Below are 18,649 nucleotides of genomic sequence, written 5' to 3'. Positions count from 1 at the left end.
AGACAAGGTCGGGGAGTGGGCGTGGGGGATTGGGGGAGTGATGAAGGCTGCAGGAGGGTGCATAGAGTTATGCAAAAATGAAGAGGATCGTGACCTTCTGAGGAGATACCTGGGTATTCTTGAGGAGGGGGTTCTCGAGAGCAAGAGGGTCAGAGGGCGTTAGTAATATGTTCAGGACTGGGAACCAGTAAGAAAATGTGGGAAATTAAATGTAAATTAGAGAATTGAGTAGTCGATCTTAGATACACGTCTTATATACAGTACATCAGGCAAGAGTCAAAGACCAGAGCAGTCGATCTTTTGATTAGTGAGAAGAAGATAAGGAAGGTGTGAACTAGTCTGGATCACTTCTGGGCCGCTCTCTGTGTGTACCATGGGAAATTATGGTCTAAAGATGACTACAAATAATCTGTCTTCATTGATCTATGTGACTGTGACGAGCAGAACAATGAGATACTCTTCCAGCAGGTTGCAGCACATCAACAGATATCGAAACAAAAACATAAAGAGAACTACCAGGAGTTGCTGAAGGCTATCGAAACAAAAAAATAAAGAGAACTACCAGGAGTTGCTGAAGATCTCTGTGTGTTTCTTTCTTCAATTCCTGTGAGTATATCAGTGCTTGTTCAACTAAACAGGCCCAGGTTTCACCAACTAAAATCGTTAGACCTGTAGATGCTGACCAAACCAAAGTTCACACAGTAAAAGAACGAAGAATCTTCTCCTTTCATGTGTTCATCTTGCGGTCCACAAATATGCTCCTCAACAGCCATGGTTACAGACCGCGGGCCACCATTTGCTACTATCACTGCTCCAGTTTCTGAAAGTGGTACTAAAAATAAAGTTATAAATGTAAAAATTCCAACAATCATGGAGATCAGCGACAAGGTACAAAAACACAGAAGAACAAGTGAAGTTACACGGTTAAAAAGGTCGGAGTATTTCTACGAGGGAAAGTCAAGTTGTACGTCTGCGATCTTTCGACCTGAGCCCGACACTGACTGAGCCGCTAATGCACCACAGAGACTCGACTGCACTAAGACCATTATCTCATGCTGGCTGCTATTACTGTAACAATCTATTCCTATTACGTCGGTGAAATTGTATCAGTATCGAACATTCACGAGATTTCTCTCTCACCGTGTTTTTCTCTCGTCACGTCTACAAACTGACCTTTGAGTCTCTCCTCTAATTTTTCTTTCTGCACCAAATATGTGTGTTGGTGTATGTGAAGTGTTTTCACATAACAGCTCTGGTTTATTTATCTATTCAATGTTTTTTTTTAATTTTTTTTTATTTTTATAGCTGAATCCTTCCTACGGTGGCACTGGAATGGGAGCCAATCAGAGCAGGAATTGAGGGTGGGCGGGGTGATATGTTTTTTGAGCGACCAAAGATTAACTTTTAATGATCTTGTTGTTGTAAGGCAAGTGAACTAACCAACTAACCATTTATCTGAACTGACACTGAATTAAATTTTAATTAAAAAACAAAAAATGTTTTTATTCTCCAGGGGGAAATTAGAGGATGATGGAACAGTTATACAAATTAATAGAAGAAAATTGACTTTTAGTGACTGGAGTTGAACAGTAATCCGAGTTAACAACGAGTACAAGAGGGAGTATTTTTAGGAATGTGCACAACATCCAATGTTACGTGTTACCTTGACGTTTTATTTTACGATATTTTAAAAATATTTGCAGGTCAAATAGAGTTAATATGTATGTGTTAGATATATACATATATATGTATATCTGCATATATGTATATATATGTGTGTGTAAAGAAGAAAGAGACGACGCTCGTGTTTCATCACCATGGGAACTGAAGTGACTTCTGAAGTGACTAAATAACCCCCCCTCCCCCGTCGCCCTCCTTCCCCTTGATGCATCAAAGAACTTACGGTTGCATTTTCACAGTAACTGTCTTAAAGTTAAACTTTCATCTCTGCAGTCATTATATCTTCGCTTTATTTTTAGTGTTGACCTGAACCCGTGTCCATGACAACTGCACAGTTTAGTCGCTGCTCCTGACTGGTTACAGGCGGCTGCTGTGAAAGTCATAAGTGTCTGTGCTGCTGAGGGCATCAGAGCCAGGGGTGGTTGTTAAACTGATCTCCTGCAGACAGAAAAAGACCGGACCCTAATGTCCCGCTGCCGCAGAGCAGGAACCTACAGGAGAACGTACGTTCACCTTCAAGTCAAATATATTAGACTTTTCAAAGACCTTTCCATTTATAGACCCATTGTTACTTGTGACTAGGTATGAGAGGTACACGAGTTGGCAGAGTCTTTTTACACAAGACGGTGGTGAGGGTAGTTAACTTCAAAGATCGGAGGTTGGGTGTCAAAGGAAAAGAAGTTGAAGGTGGAATCGTTTAGAAAGTAAATCGAAAAGGTGGGAAGGTGAGTCGGCATTATACTGTGGGTAAGTGAAGTAGTATGTTAACAAAGGCAGGGGGATGGGAAGACAAGTAGGAAGGTACTGTACGTAGGTGGGATCCTGGAAGGAAAAGTAGGTGAAGAACTAGGAAGGATATTAGGAGGTAGATAAGGAAGGAAAGACGACGAGGTACAGTAGGTTGGAAGAAAATGGGTAAGTGAAAGGTAAAGGTTTGTTGGATTGAAGGGCAGATACAAAAGTACTGTGTGCACGATAGGTAGCGGCCTGGCGTGGACAAACTATGGCCTATGGACTATATGGACTATAGAGATGGGTTATAAAACTGTATAGAACTCAGAACCTTCCAGTCAGAGATGGGTTATAATACTGGTAACTGTATAGAACTCAGAACCTTCCAGTAATTTTCTGACACTAATAAGGTTCTTAACGAATCATCTATTCATTATTTCTGTATTTAACGTCTGTAACGTGAATCCTCCGTGAGGAACCACACGGAGTGGATTTTTCCAGGATCCAACTGTCACGCCTTCTGTGCTCAAATTGACTGTAACTTTACACTGGTGCCAGGAACTTCTCTCACTCTGGTTCAAAGGCAACAATCGATGGAACTGAACTCCAGCAGAAAACTCCACTCAGCAGCTAAAAAAAAAAAATCTGATCCGACATGAAGACAAATCTTTGATTCCTCTGAATGTGAGAAGATTCGACAAAGACGGTGTGTGATGACCATCGACTGACAAAAAGCTACTCATGTTTTTCTAAAGATTTCAGCTTTCAGAACGCCGCGGCCTTTAGACCCGGGTCACCAGAGAAAAACACCTTGGTGCATCGCTGTTCAATAAACGGACTCAGTCAATTCAAGGTGTTTCAGAGAAACCAGAAGGTTTTTTTTTTATCAAAAAGTCAGATTCTGTAAAATGCTAACTGGTTGTTTTTTTTTGTGTACCTTTCCCCAACATCTGGTCCGGGTTTTTCTTGTGAATGGTGTACCTTTCCCCAACATCTGGTCCGGGGACCAGGTGTTACTTCATTCTAAAAGAATCCAGTCATATCCCTTTAGTTTTTTCATTCAAAGATAATCTGTCAATGTTTCAAAACAACAAGTCAAAGGTCATTCAGACTTTGATACAAACAGAAGAAACTCTGAAAGATGTTTGAAAACTTAATGTTTCTTCAATGACGGCGCGGTATAAACGTAATGTTTCTTCAATGACGGCGCGGTATTACCGGTCCGCAGTAACGGCTAATAACGGCCGACCAGTTCTTGGTACAGAAAATGTTGGTGAGCGCTGCTGTACGGTACTTTCTGTTCCAGTACTTTTCCTGTACTTCCTTTCTCCTCCTGCACTTGTCTCCACTTCCTCTCACCCTAGTCAGGAAGCCCCGCTGTCCTAACGAACGGTCTGCTTTTGTAAGTGGCTTTGAATAAACGCGTTTGCAAAATGCACGACTGTAAATGTAAATGTACGACTGCAGGTTAACTCGCTCATTATCATCTACCTGAACAGCTAGGGGCTACAGTTAAAGCAACAACCAGGAAAAAAAAAAAAAAAAAAACTCTCAGCGCACAGAGGAAAATGACTGGTGCGAGGACTGGACGGACGGAATAGGAAAATGAAAAGACTGGAGTGCAGTGGCTGCGGTGAGCGTTTCTACACCTGGGGGTTCAATGTTGCAGTGCAGCGTCCAACAGTTTCTTTTTTTCCGGTTAGTGTCAGAGTACTTACTGCACTGGTGGTGCCATCTGTGTCAGTTAGCCTCTGGTGCAGATCAAACGAGACCGTCTGCAAGGAGAAGCACAACAAGAAGAGCAGCAGCAGCGTGTCAATCAAAGAGGAGAACAACGACAACAACAACAACAACAACAGGCACAAACACAGCATCTCCAACAGCTTGAGGCAGACATTAGTGGCTCACTGTGAGACCCTGATAATGGACCCAGTGAGAGTCGACCCCGGCCTGAGAGCAGGAGATGATGTTTGTCGATTTAACTTTCATCAGGAGGGAGGGGGACGCGGGGTAGGTGGATAGGGGGAGTGCAGGAGGGGTAAAAGAGAATGTTTTACAGCAGCATGAAAATAGAGAGATGGAAGGAGGACACGGGAAACTTGAAAGTCCGATGTGTAGGTTTAGATTTAAAGAAAAAAAAGACTCAGAGAGGCAGGCGGGCTAACGGGATCATTTCATAAACTCAGACCGCCTGGAATCACCCAGTGAAGTGACGAGGTCCAAAAACAAGGCACAACGTAACAAAAGAAATCAGAAGGTTCTGGGTTTGATCCCACCTGGACTCCAGATCCCAGGTTTAGTTCTTTCAGGAAGGGATTTGGACGTAAAAACTAAATATTTATATTCTTCTTCCTGTCATTCACCTTCTACCTGTAGGGGCAGCGAAGATGCAGACAAGCTCATCAGTCATTGGGTGAGGGCGGGACTAACACCCGGGACAGTTCTTCGACCCATGTTTTCGTACTGCTGGTGGTGATGGGTGTAAAAGCTCTGCTCACTTTCTGTTCCACTATGCAGAAAGTTTGATTTTATATTTTTTTTAATCCTTTTTTTTAGATATTGTCCATTTGAAGACTTCCTTTTTTAGATATTGTCCATTTGAAGACTTTATTACAGATTTTTTTTCTTTTGGCTTGAAACCGTCGTCTGTTAACGAGAAGAAAATGAAACTGGCTGTCAGTATAATTCCTGGTGGAAGTCCAACCAAACACATCCTACTACCCATAGAGCTGCACCTAGAGCAATATCAAATACACTACTTACAAGTAATCAAATGAAAATATCCGGACAATCCTTGGGTTAAGACCAGAACACCTACTGAAGCAGAGTTTCACACTCAGAGTTTCCTGTTTCCTACAGTTTGGGGTTTTTTTTCCAAGTTGTGAAAACAGCATGTAGTACAACCGTCAACACACATCGCCTTTCATTTCTGCTCAGCTGTGAGGCCGCCGCGTTTCATAACGCGATTAAATCGTTCACCCTGAAGCCTTCTACAGAGAGAGAGAGTGTGTGTGTGTGTTACTGTGTGTGTTACTGTGTGTTTGTTTGCAGTTTTCCTCGACTTTCTTTCGCTGCCCGCGCTCACAGTCTGCGTTACCTTGTGCTACATTTCAGACACAGCTGCTCATCAGTCTGTGCAGTGACAGTGTCCTGGTCTCCCTCACTGTGATTCATCACCAAGGGTTTATATAAGTCAGACTCACAGGCAACGAGAGCCGAGGAGAAAACAAGAAATCAATATCTCTGCTCACCTTCACACACTCGCCGCACGTCTCAACTGTACAGACGGATTCATTCATCTCTCTGCTCTGCAGAGACCACATATATATATATTTAGGTCATATATATATATATAAATAGATATGATGACAATTCTTACAGATATTACATTTTTATGCTAATATTAGGCTGATAATATCGATGTGTATATTTGTATATATATGTATATATGTCTTATATATTTGTACATACATATACACATAATAACAATAATTTTAATTTTTTTAATTTTAATAATTAAGAACTTTATTGATCGCCAAGGCGCCAAGTATGTAGTTCTTCTGGGAATCAAACCCAGGACTATTAATTTTAATAATTAAGAACTTTATTGATCGCCAAGGCGCCAAGTATGTAGTTCTTCTGGGAATCAAACCCAGGACTATCTGCTTGCGAGGCAGATGTGCTAACCGCTACCATTTGGAACAAAATTAGAGGTGGTAAACTTGGATCATCTCAGAAACTTAGATTCATCCACTGAAGTGACGTCCTTTAAAAACGAAACACAATGTAGCAAAAAGAATAGAGTCCAGAAGGTTCTGGGTTCGATACCAACTGGCCGCCAGACCCCAGGTTGGCTCCCGAGGCAGACGTGCTAACCGCTACACTAATAACGATCGCATTTCATCTCCACTGCGTTAAACAGAGTTTTTTTTTTCTTCCTGTATCTGTTAATTATAAGTAAGTTGTATGTTCTAGTCCTTTGTATAGATGTCAGTGTTTAATTAATGGACGACTACAAGCTTTCGGCAGGATTGACAGCAACGCTGACTGAAGACGATATTTTACCTTCTACATATTCGCTCAACAATCGACCGATCGTTGAATAAGCCTGTCCGCCTACAGCTGCTTTAATTCATGGTGGTTTTATAGTATCATTGTATTTCCATAAAGTAATGGAGGCAAAAAGAAAATTGCCTCTTTTTTTTTTTTAATTGAATGACTTTCTAATAGTTTTGCCTTTCCATTAAATCTCCACTTTTAAATTTTTTTCACGTTTTCTATGATATAAATGCCTTTCTCCTCTGCCCCCACGGGGCGGCGACGTTGAAGTCATCAAAGGGAAGTAAACTGCACCGTCTAACTGAAAATAAAGTAAAGAGCTGCATCATTTTGACCTGTCAGTATTCAGCCTCCGTATCAACGTCTCCACGTGTGAGGTTATTAATCAGGGCCCGGCGTCCTGACTCAGACTTTTCCAGCTGAGAAGCTCAGTTATTTATTTATTTATTTTTTTGCCTGCAGCGAGTGAATCGAGTACAGAAACGAGTCGATACAAATTCATGAGAACAAACACACTCCCCGAGGGGCGTGAGGGAAGGACGGAGGGTGAATCAAAGTGGGTGGGGGGGTGAGGGGGAACATGGAATAAATAATTCAATCATTTGAAGCAGGCTGGAAGGCTAACCAATTAGCCAGGGACCAAAACATGGTGAAAATGAAGCAAATTTAGCCATAAAATAAATTAAAATTAGCCGCAGAAATATTCAGCAGGGACGGCTAACAGAGGTCAAGTTAGATGCTATTGGTTAGCAAATCTGGCTAATTAATAGGTTTAGCAGGTCTGGCTAAAAAACAGAAAGGATTAGGAGTGTTAGCTAAAAATAGCTACTTGTCATCTTAGCCTCAAAAGACAAACAAGAGAGGCCAAAATATGTTTGAAAACATTTGATAAAACTGTCCCAAAACGTCAGTTTGAATTATTTAACAGTTGTAATTGCCCCGCCCCCTTCACTGCCTGTTGGTCATCACCTGCTGGTAATGAAGGAACACATCAGACCTGAGCAGCTCTGACTCCAGTCCAGCCATAGGAGGCGCTGGTGATTAACCAGCTGTGACCTGGTCTTCTGGAGCCACTTCTCTGAAGGACCTTCTGGGTCACTGCCCATTATCCAACAACGGTTCAGTTAAAGGCAGCTCCAGTCACCGGGGTCTAAACCCAGGGTCAGTGAAGCGAAACGAGGGCTTTGACTCAGAGCTGAGTGTCATTAGATTAACAACAGGGTTCAAAGGTCAATTGGTGTTAACCTTCTAAACCAATCTGGTATCGAACAAAAACCTGTATTAAAAAAAACGTTTGTTGTATCTAACATCTAAAAAACGTCTTGTACCACTAGGGGCAGATTTTAGACATCACTGGTCCACATGTTATGTCATGTTATGTTATGCTGTGATGTAGGCCATGCCGGGGGGAGGGGGAAGGGGCAAAGGGGATAAGATTAAGAAGGAGGAGAGAAGGGGAAAGATGAAAGATGTTAAGGTGGAGCAGGGAGACGTGAGGGAGCAGAGAGTGCCTGAAAAGACAAATCAGTGGGTAAAAATACACCTTCAACACTTTGGACACAGAGTCTCTTCTAATTGCCTCCTCTGTCTTCACATGCACTCCTCCTCCTCCTCCTCCTCATATCACAGGCCTCCTCATTAACCCCCGTTTCTTCAGCACATCTCATCGTCACATGCCCGGACGAAGGAGGTGCCCGAGGTCAGCCAGTCCAGCCGTCAGATTTAAAAATGCCCTTCAATTATCGCGACTAAAATTTGAACTGCAATATTTTTGATTTAAGGAACTCTATTGATCATTCCATGATATTTTAAGGTGGATCGACGATGTTAACAGCTAACGGTGGTGAAACAGATTTGAATTTGTATAAAATCGACCTGTTCAAAGATCTAAAAATGTGATAACGCAACGTCTGGGTTTCGCCAAATATGCTGGAATCCTGAGATGCTAACCTCAGTTTTTGGGGTCAAACGGCTGCATATATTGGTATCGGTTGATATCGGAATCAGAAATTAAGTGTTTGGACAATATGGGTAATAAGTTATTATCAGACATCCCTACTACTATCACTGGTGAGTGAGTAGATCGCGAAATTATTAGAGAATAAAAAACCCCAAAACTTCCACATTAATGAATCTGTATTTGTTCTAATTACACTGATATTAAATATATAAATATTCCATAATCCAAAGTAAAACCTTGGTTTATTTTACTAACTCATTTCCCATCTACTCCACAAACAAACATAAACACACAGTGTGTTTGTTTGTTGTGCTGTGACTTCACCGTCCGCTCCGGTGGAAACATGTCTGAAGAGACTTCCTGTCCAGATTAATTTCCATTTAATTCACCACGGTGTCAAAAGCGTTCGCCCCGCGGAGCGGAGCCTTCGACTGATGCGTTTCTAAAGGGCTCTGGACAAAACGGTGGCTGCGCGGCACTGAGGAGGTTTCAGCTCACAGTCAGGATCGATTCAGCTGCAGTCGGACTGATAAATAACAGGAAATAAATCTAGATCAGAGCTCCTCCGAGGACCCAGTCTGGGGGCGCAAACATTATCTGAGACGTTTGGTTTCCGAGCGGCAGTTTCTCAGGGAGTTCATTTTACCTTCCAGAAAATGATTCTGACACCAATTGGACAGAGTGGAATTATGGGATGGATAATAGGATTTGTACTTTTGGGGGAATCAGAGCTACTTGACTGTTTGATGAATGCACTGAAAAATTTAAAGTTAAATCACAGTGTTGTCTGTAGAAAAAGAAGAAAAGGAAATCTGGCCAATAGTGGGACTACAGTTCTTCCCTCCTCTCACCCCTCCTCCCCCATGTTAGCATATTCACAGCTACTGTGAATACTGTTTCAAAACTCCACTGAACTATAGTTAAAATTCCCCGCCCCCGCCAACAACTATCTGTCCCTCAATGGGGGCGCCCCCCACCTTTGGTACCACTGGAAAATACAAACCTGTTTTTAGTGATATAAGCAGCACAACAACTATCCAATATTTGATTGACATACTGTCGTGTACAATAGTTCCAGACCAGTGGAAACTTTTACAGACCTTTTTCTTTCCAAGCATTTAAAGCACAGGGTGTCAAACATACAGCCCACGGGCCAGAACAGGCCCACTTAGGGGTTCAAACCGGGCCGCTTGAAGTAAAAACAATTGCACAAACAAATTATATTTCATTTAATATGAATATTTTCCTTATATACCTGTACTTATTTGCAGGAAAAGAAAGAGGGGGGGGGTCATTTTGAGTGGATGGAGAATCAACAACTAAACTGATGGAAATGGAAGAAAAGGTCCATTTAAAAAAAAGAAGAAAAAAAATGTACTGAAAACTTTAGTCCATGAACACCACGCGGTGTCTTCCTGTGGTGAAACAAACAAGCTCGTGTGTGTGTTTGTGTGTTTTCCTGTACCTTATTCTCCAGTCGAGCGATGAGTTCAGCCAGGCGGTTGATCTGAGCCTCCAGACCTTCTTTCCTCACCTCCACTGCCCCTGCAAACAACACACACACACACAGTAAACACACAGTAAACGCACTGTTTGGACACGGTGACTGAGGCCGGCTGTGATTCTGGGACTTGAACTGTAGTTTCATGATCAAAAATGAGAAAATTCACCTGCCAAGAAAAACATGTACTGCTTGTTAATTAGTGGTTCTCAAATTATGGTAAGTGTACCATCGGTGGTACTTGAGGTACCACCAGTACTTCCAAACTGGAACTCCAAAAAGTACCAACTGTAGTGACTGCTGTATTTTGTCGTACTGGTGGTACTCAGAAAGACAAATCTTTCCAGGCGGTACGCAGCGTAAAAAACAGACTTCAATCTTTTGGGAAACTATTTGTTTACATTTGAAACTACTTAGATATTTTGTAAAAACAGTAAAATATGTTGAGTCTATTGTTTTTTATTTAGCCCATACATAACACATACAGTTACTGCATATACTGACGTGTCCTTTGATGAGACAGTGAACCAGATGTTGTTCCCACCTCCGTACCAGCAGAGTTTAAATATTCAACCATAAAAGTATAATCCAAACAGTTGTATATAAAAAATATGGTAAAAAAAAGAGAGTGAGTAAATGGTTGTGTTTGGTAAAACTCTGAGTGTGTGTGTATGTGAGAAACGGAGAGGGATGGGGGAGGGGGGGGTTATAACGAGTAGCTAACAGTTTTGTAAATACGATCAACACTGAAGACTAATTACCGAGCAGGTTGAAAAGGGTCCGTGAAAATGTTTCCCACCCGTTTCACTCTCATTTTAATCGTCTCATCATGAATTTTTGATGTGAAGTGTGTGGAAAAATAGGCAATTATTTTTGTTTATGGGCAGAAACTCAACTGTTCAAAGACGTTCAGGAGACGAACATCCAATAATTTGGATGTTAGTCTGCTGCGTTTCCTTAACTGACCAACCGATAATCCAGTAGGTCGTTGTGAACCGACGAATGCACAAAAGAAACTTGTTATAAATGATTTTAACACAAGTCCGACGGTTGAACCGTGATAATTAGTGTCACTGACCTCAGGACAGAAGGAAAAACACAGATGTGAGAAATAAGAGAATTGTGGACGACAAAGACGAACGCAGTGGGTTAGCGGTGATTCGTGGAGTGTGAAGTGAGGAACTTGTTTATTGGGGAAAAAAAGTTTCCCAGTAATGAGAGAGTCCATGAAAGTACTTTCATGTACTGGTATCTTCAGCTATTTATTATCTGCTATAACCAAATGTAGTAAGTTTGGAGATGAAGTCCACACTCATTGGCTAAGAACACACAGACAAACATTGACCATTGTCACAGAAGGGACAGTTGATCAGTACTATCTTTGGACTAGCGTCATCGAATTAGAGCTGAGACTACTGCAGCTCTCACATGAACCGGAGCAGAAAAGTAAACGAGTGGGGGAAAAAAAAAACCAAATAAATAAATAAAATAATCGAGAACAGTACTGATCTCTTACGTGAACTCTTATGTTTCCAGGGATCAATATTTGCACAGCTGTCAACGTGCCAGAGTGGGTGGGATGGGCAAATGTCAAAACTTCCTGCGCAAAAAGTTGCACCACTGCATTAAAAAACTGATGACGAGAACCTGGGTCTGCTCCACAGAGAAATCTCCACGACACATGGTAATAGGAGGCTCTGGTACGGAGTGAGTTGGCCAACAGTCGGAGGCGGAAGCCTCAGCAGCTCCATCCTCCGATATGGAAGTGGTATCTGGAGACCGTGTCACAGGCTGAGGAAATTAGGAGCTGGGAGAATAGATTAGAGCAGCATCTGCTCCGATGCAGCTGCCGCCCCATTCGCCGGCCGTGAAGAGAGTCGAGCCCCGAGGTGGGGGGTTGCGGGGGTGACTTTACGAGTTCATCTAAATCCTGGCCGTGGTCATTAACCGTGGTTTATGACCAAAAGGAATGAGATCACAAAAAACAAGGAGCCAAAAAAACTGGAGTTGTGTCTGCAGGTTGGCTGAGCTCGGACGCAGGACGAGCAAATTACAATAAATCCAAAGTGGGGCGCTGCTGCTTTGAATCATGGGGAACAATTTTCAGTGTTATGGGCGGCTGTTATAGGACGCTTGGTGGGGAGCTGGGACTGTCCTAAATAGAACGATGTGTTCTATTTAGGGTGTGTTGCTGCTGCGGTGGTGCAACCCATAAAGGGGGGAGTCCTACGGAGTGAGGAGTGGAGGGACGAACCAAAGCAGAAACCTTAACGGTCTGGACTACAGAGACCAAATCTGAGTCTACGGTACTAACTCTGGGTCGCAAAGGTTAGCGGTGAAAGGACGGACAAGGTGTTGTACGAACTGATTCTGATTGGTTTGGTTGTCGCGAGGAAAGAATTGAGTTGTTAGTCTAAAACAATGAGCAGCTCGGACAGCCCAGGGATAATTAATTAAAAGTTTATGTAACAATTTAACTTTATGGATGTGGCCCAGCCCAGACAGGCTGTGTACCACAGAGTGGGTTGGACACGAGATTGAATAAGAAACTGAAACGAAGAAGGAAAAACAACGAGTATTTCCCCCCCTCTCATTACCTTCCAGACTTTAATGGAATCTCTCTTCCCCGTTACTCCTCCTCTCCCCTTGAGCATCCCTCCCTCCTCCCTCCTCCCTCCTCCGTCCTCCCCCCTCACACCAAACACTTTCTCCAGAGTTTCTACCTCCCTCATTTTCATCCCCTGATGGGCCCCTCACAGCTAATTGGAGAGTTGGCTGCACACTCTTCATTAAAAGCTTAAGCAGCCAGTCAATTAGGAACTACCTCCCCTAAACACACACACACACACACACACACACACACAGTCTGTAACCATGGCGACTGTTGGAGATAATAAGCCCGCTGGTCATTTTTGATGGACTTAGGGAATAAGTGTTCCGGTCAATTATGAAAGAGCGTGAGGAATTACAGCTGTCAGATTTAGCAGCAGGAGTGAACGGAGGTTGCGAAGATTATTGACTTTGTGCTCAATTAAAACAGAATTATGTCATTTCACATTCATTTAGTTTAACGTTGTGTCAAACACAGTTTGGATCTGAGGGCAAGAACAAAAAACAGTTTTGTCCAGTGTTCTTTTAAATTACTAACAAAAAGAAGTTTCACATAAATCGATCTTTCTTAAAAAAAAAAGGATGAGGAAAGTTAGCCTTTCGCTGCCATTGGAGTACGATTTCTGCTAGTTAAACGACAAAACCCAACACAAACACTTTACTAAACAACAGCACAGGAACAACAACCTGAATGACAGTCGTTGACTAACTGCTTGTCATCGTTTGTGAATTTTATACGTTATACTTTCATACGCCGATGATTACATTAAATATGTGGAAGATTCCGATTGTTTTTCTTTTAGTTTTTTTTACCGAGTATTACATCCAACTCTTGAAAATACCAGAAGGAGCAAATTCAAGATTAAATTGTTGTTAATTCAACTCTTCAACAATGACTTGGCTGTAAAAGAATACTAAAACTACAGAAAACCACCCTGGGGTTCGACGACGGAAGCATGGAGCAAAATCAAAGATGCGTCAGGATCTCAGTGCAAAAATGGTGAAAATTAATGACATCATAATTTGGTTATTAGTTTTTTGTTTTTTTTTTCATAAGCAAAATTCAAGTGGCGGCCCTTTTAAAACCTGGGTGGAACCTCACTGTACACAGCTGCTACTGTTAAAAGATGATGGCGGATATTTATAGCTCTCTTTTATTTTTCTCTCCTCTCTCAGCTCCCACTCACTCTTTTGTCTTTTTGGTCTTTTGTCTTCTTTTATTCCTTCCCTGATTTTCCCCAGAGAAACCACACACACAGACACACAGACACACACACACACTGTTGGGACACGGCGGTGGAGGATTGATCCAGACTCTAAGCCGACTTTGCACGCAGCCGCGGTGCAGATGGAGGAGGAGAGAAACGAGAGCGGACGATGAAGAAATGACTCAGGACTGTGAAACTATTTATTCTCGTTTTTCTGGGCAGTTGGTGCGGCAGGACAGAGAGCGGGGGTTGAGAGAACAACGGGAACCCGCAGGTCGTTAATCAATCGACTCGTCCCGAGCGGAGACAAAGCGCGGCTGACGTGAAGGTCCCGGGTTGTCAGAGCTACTTTACTGCCTACAGTATCAGGGGGGAGGGAGGGACGGAGGGTGTGAGGGGGGGAGGACAAAAAGAAAGGCATCTGACTGAGGTAAAAGACTCACATTGATGGAGAGAAGAGGAAAAAAAACCTTCACACACAGTAGGTCAACTGTGTTTCATCAACATGAAGTGACATAAATATGACACATATATATATGATATATAGACATATACATGACATATAATGTATATGGTACATAACGTATATATAGTATATACTACATATAACATGATAATATGAGTTGGCTGATAATATATATAATATATATGTACGTGTGTGTTTGTGTTTTTTCCATGTTCATTTATTGAGTGTAATTATAAGAATGAAATAGTTCTATCTATCGTTGCCCTAATACAAATGCTGTAATTTAATGACACTGCTGGAAAAAAAAAAATTCTAAAACAAAAAAAAAACCAAAAAAAAAAACCACTATTAGCTATGATCTTGTTCACCCAGAAATATAGCGAAGGCACTTAAGTAAAAAAACAAATATGGCTCCATAGCAAAGTGGTCAGCACACCTGCTTCTGAAGCAGAGATCAGGAACTAGGAACCACATATTTGGCACCACCGGGGGGAAGTGGTCAGCACGCCTGCTTCTGAAGCAGAGATCAGGTAGTCCTGGGAACCACATATTTGGCACCACCGGGGGCAGTGTGTTGCAGCAGATCTACTGTTAACACAAGAAATTTTTACAAGTTTTATTATAAACTCGTTAACCTTTGGCGAAGTTTTGCCAAATATATTGCAAAAGTATCTTTAAAAAAATGTCAAAAACGTAGAAAAAAAAGAATCCAGAAATGACGTGAAATTGTTCAAAGACAACAAAGTAAACTCTGTACTCAAAGTTCATGTGCTTAAAAGTGATCCGATACAAAAGGTTGGGGTTTTTTTTAAGTTAGAAAATGTGATCAAATTCGTCGAGGTTATTCCTCTGCCGGTTCAACAGTCACTGATCTCTGCCCGTTTCCCTCTGACTTTTCCTCACTCGCTGTCAGATTAGACTCTCTGGGATGTTTCTGCTCTGACAGGTGACAGATGTTTGGACTCTAAAAAGGGAAGAACTGTCAGTTTGAGCTGTCGTCTCCTCTGCAGGCCAGACCAAAAGTAATTGATTTCTTCTTGTTCTGCAAAGCACAGAGCTGCAGAACTAATAGAGAAACTTTTCCAAGCCCTGAAGATAAGTATCATAACGCAGTCGAACGCAACTTTGGTGTTTTTGTAATTCAAAAACTGAACGTCCGCTCAGCGACTGAGAGGAGGACTGAAGTTAATTGTGTTTTTAAACAGCAAAGTTTGTGCAATTTAAATCAGGAGTCAAAGCAGTTCATGGAGTAAAAGGTTTGTCATTTTCTTTTCTTTTCTTTACTCACTAAAATACTGCAGATGAGAGTACTTCAGTGATACAATTGCATAAAAACAGTTCCCTGTGTCAACATCGGTCGTCTGATATATTCAGTCTGATATTAGCATTAGATTATGTTAAATTTGTAAGAAGTTTTTGGGAAAAGCAGCCGATTCAAACAAAACAAAAGATTCAAAGCTGACAGTAAATATTGCGTGAGGAGGTTTGAAAAGACTGAGTCAAAATATTATCACGGAAAAAAACTGAAGACAGACAAAAATAAAGGTCCAAACGTCACCAGTTTCTAGGAAACATATATTTGAAGCAGAACTGCATGTATCTGTAATAAAATTCTGCAGTAAAAAAAGTAAATATTCCTCTGGTATTTCTTTGTATCCCAGTGAGAATCTAGATTCCACCATGTTAGTATGAGCAACAGCAGTTCCTTCAGAAGTCACATTATCATCCAGAGACATTTTTATTGGACCACTATATCAGGTACGATGGTGCGGGTCATCTGTGGGCCGCATCTGTATCAGTGTCAGGGCCAAACGGCAGATTACGCTGTGAAAGTCATTTAAGGCCAAACAGGCAGAAGAAGAAGACAAACAGGTCTATTTTTTTTGGAAAGGTTAAATCAATAATTCAATGAAAAAAAAAGCAGCTGCTCTACAACAGTTTCTGGTGCTGTGGAATATTGCACATTCAAGGAAGTAGTTAAAGCTTGAATTTTGCTCTGACAGTGTTTAAAAATGTCATTTTTCTCAATGGACTTTGGTGCAGGAGATTTAAAAGCCTCAGTTTCCCAAACCAAAACAAACACAGTCCTGAGATATTATTGTAAAAACAACGGTAACATTATGAAGTGTCCTTCATGTGCCACGATTTCACTGTGAACGACTTTTCACGTGTCAGTATTAGTCAGTACTATGTTGTACCACGTTTTTTTAAGACTACAAAAAATTAATTTCTTGCCCGACACTGACTGACAGTTTTATATAAACATTACGCAGATGCCTAGTACTAAATGTATTTGTTTCCCCTTGATATTACTTTTTAATGCTAGTTCAGTCTGACGCGGTCTTGTCGTTTGTCTACAGATGTCAGATAAATGTAAATCCTACTGTACAAACAGCAGGGAAGCTAATAATCCTATACGTCCTTTTATGTTAATCCACATCAAACAGTCAACAACATCAAAAATTGGACTCGCAGTATTAGCATAAATTAGCATCTATTACACGTTTGCGGTACAGTAAATTGGATTACAAACAAGTATGTGTCATTTTTCAATGTTTGTTTGTTTGTTTGTTGTGATCTTTTCCTTTATCTTCTTCCAATGTGTGGATTTTGGATCAACACAAAGTTGAAAAGGGTAAATGAGAAGAGTGAAGACAAACGCAGGTAGGCCAAGCTAAGCTAAGCTGGGCTAAACCAGTGGCTATACTTTCTGCCGTGCTCCCCCTAGGGGACAGAATCTTTTCCACATCTCTAGGAATTGAAAGACTATAGAGAACTCAATAATATGTATCTTCTGATCTGTACAAACCACTGTATAAGTTGCTGCCACCTAGTGACTGGAGGCTTGCAGTGGCACACATCAGAGACATGAAAATAACCAAAATTTGAATCTTATGATTTAACCTGTGTCAAAATAAGAGAAAATGACTGATGACGACTTAAGATAAACTTAGCCAAAATAAGTTAAAGGCTGAAAAAGGTTTAATGAGAGGAGATAAAATAAGATAAAGGACATGAGATAACACGTCCTTTTAGAGGAGATGAGATAAAAACACAACATCGTCTGCATACTGTGTGAGTGAAAGTTGTGTTTCTTCTGTTCTACTGAGTGATTTCCCTCCCGTTTCACCTGAGTGCAGCAGCAGCAGCAGCGGCAGCGGCAGCAGCAGCGGCAGCAGCAGCAGCAGCATGAGAGTAAAGCTTCTGTCACATCACAGGGCCGAGTGACTTTAAAGAGTCTTCACTGCTGTAAGAATCTGACGCTAATGTCAACTTCTTCACGTCTCCATCCCAATGAAACGCAGGGATTTATGGGAAGAGAAAAAAAAACAACTGCAGCTAGTGACAGTCGTCTCGCTTCACTGAAACCCTGAAGCCGTGAATCACTAAATCCTGTTAGAGGAAACAGACGGTTATAAGCTTCGCCTTTTATATTCATGTCAGTGCTAAAACTGGCCAGGCTGCACACACACTCACACACACACAAACACAACCTGCAAAATGTGACAAAATGTAACATTAACGCTGCAAGAATTGCACAGCGAAGAGCTCAACGAGAAAATAAGGTCAATTAAATATAATAAATTAGAGCTAAAACTACCATGAAGAGCTTAGAAATTACAAGGCATGCTAAGCTAATGTAAGCTTAGAGTCTGAGCTAAGGAGATCCATTTAGAACAAGTCAAATATAGCCAGATGAGATGAGAAAAATAAAGATGAGATAATCCAAGATGTGAAACATGAAGACAAGACGAGCAGCCACGCCACCAAAAGCTAAATACACGCTAAGCTAAAGTTAACCAAGGCATTCATTTGTTAAATTCAAATAAACAAACAAAATTAAAATCAGAAATGAAAAAAAAAAGTGTTAGGCTAAAAAAGTTTAAATGTTCAACTGAGGACTGTCAGGCATCGACTCTGAACCTCAGGGTCAACACCCACCTTTGGACCCTGAAACATCTCATAACCAACCATAAGTCAACGTTGACATTAGAGCAGCCATTGATCAGACCGTCGTCCTGCCCTTTATGACTTCCATGATGTACGAGGACATTAACCTGAAACTCATTTCCAGGGGATTATTTTTGCTATAACCATCATCCTGTGACCTTAAAACCTGCCTACACTTCGAGAACTAATGCTTATTAATACATTAGACGGACTTCATGGTCTTATGTCCCCACGAGGATGACAAATACCCATAATACCATTCAGTTAGAAGAGCCGCTCAAAACACCACAAACCACCTATGAAAATATTTGTCTGTCCAAATTCCCCTGGTACGACCAGCATCAAAATAATAGACCTGCAAAATGTCCCCACGAGTACAGAAAAGAAAAGTCCATGTACCACCAGAGGTCCACACACCATAGTTTAAGAACCACATGTTTAATTATATATTTTTTTGTTAAATGCATAAATAATAATAAAAT

The 18,649-nt window shown here is 41.3% G+C and overlaps 1 protein-coding gene across 1 annotated transcript in view; it reads right to left on the bottom strand.

Moving 5' to 3' along the window:
• The window catches only part of necab2 (N-terminal EF-hand calcium binding protein 2), an 87,755-nt gene that overhangs the window by 17,841 nt on the left and 51,265 nt on the right, over nt 1-18,649 (bottom strand). Inside the window, exons 9-10 of the mRNA XM_008311057.3 lie at nt 9,897-9,976; nt 4,131-4,187 (exon numbers count right to left, since the gene is read on the bottom strand). Of these exons, the coding sequence (XP_008309279.1) occupies nt 4,131-4,187; nt 9,897-9,976 (137 nt within the window). The remainder of the gene's footprint in view (nt 1-4,130; nt 4,188-9,896; nt 9,977-18,649) is intronic.

This window comes from Cynoglossus semilaevis, chromosome 6, assembly GCF_000523025.1.
Source record: "Cynoglossus semilaevis isolate Cse_v1.0 chromosome 6, Cse_v1.0, whole genome shotgun sequence".
NCBI classification, from domain to species: Eukaryota; Metazoa; Chordata; class Actinopteri; order Pleuronectiformes; family Cynoglossidae; genus Cynoglossus; species Cynoglossus semilaevis.
Note: the sequence above shows the minus strand (reverse complement) of the source record. Positions and strands in the feature narration are given on the sequence as shown.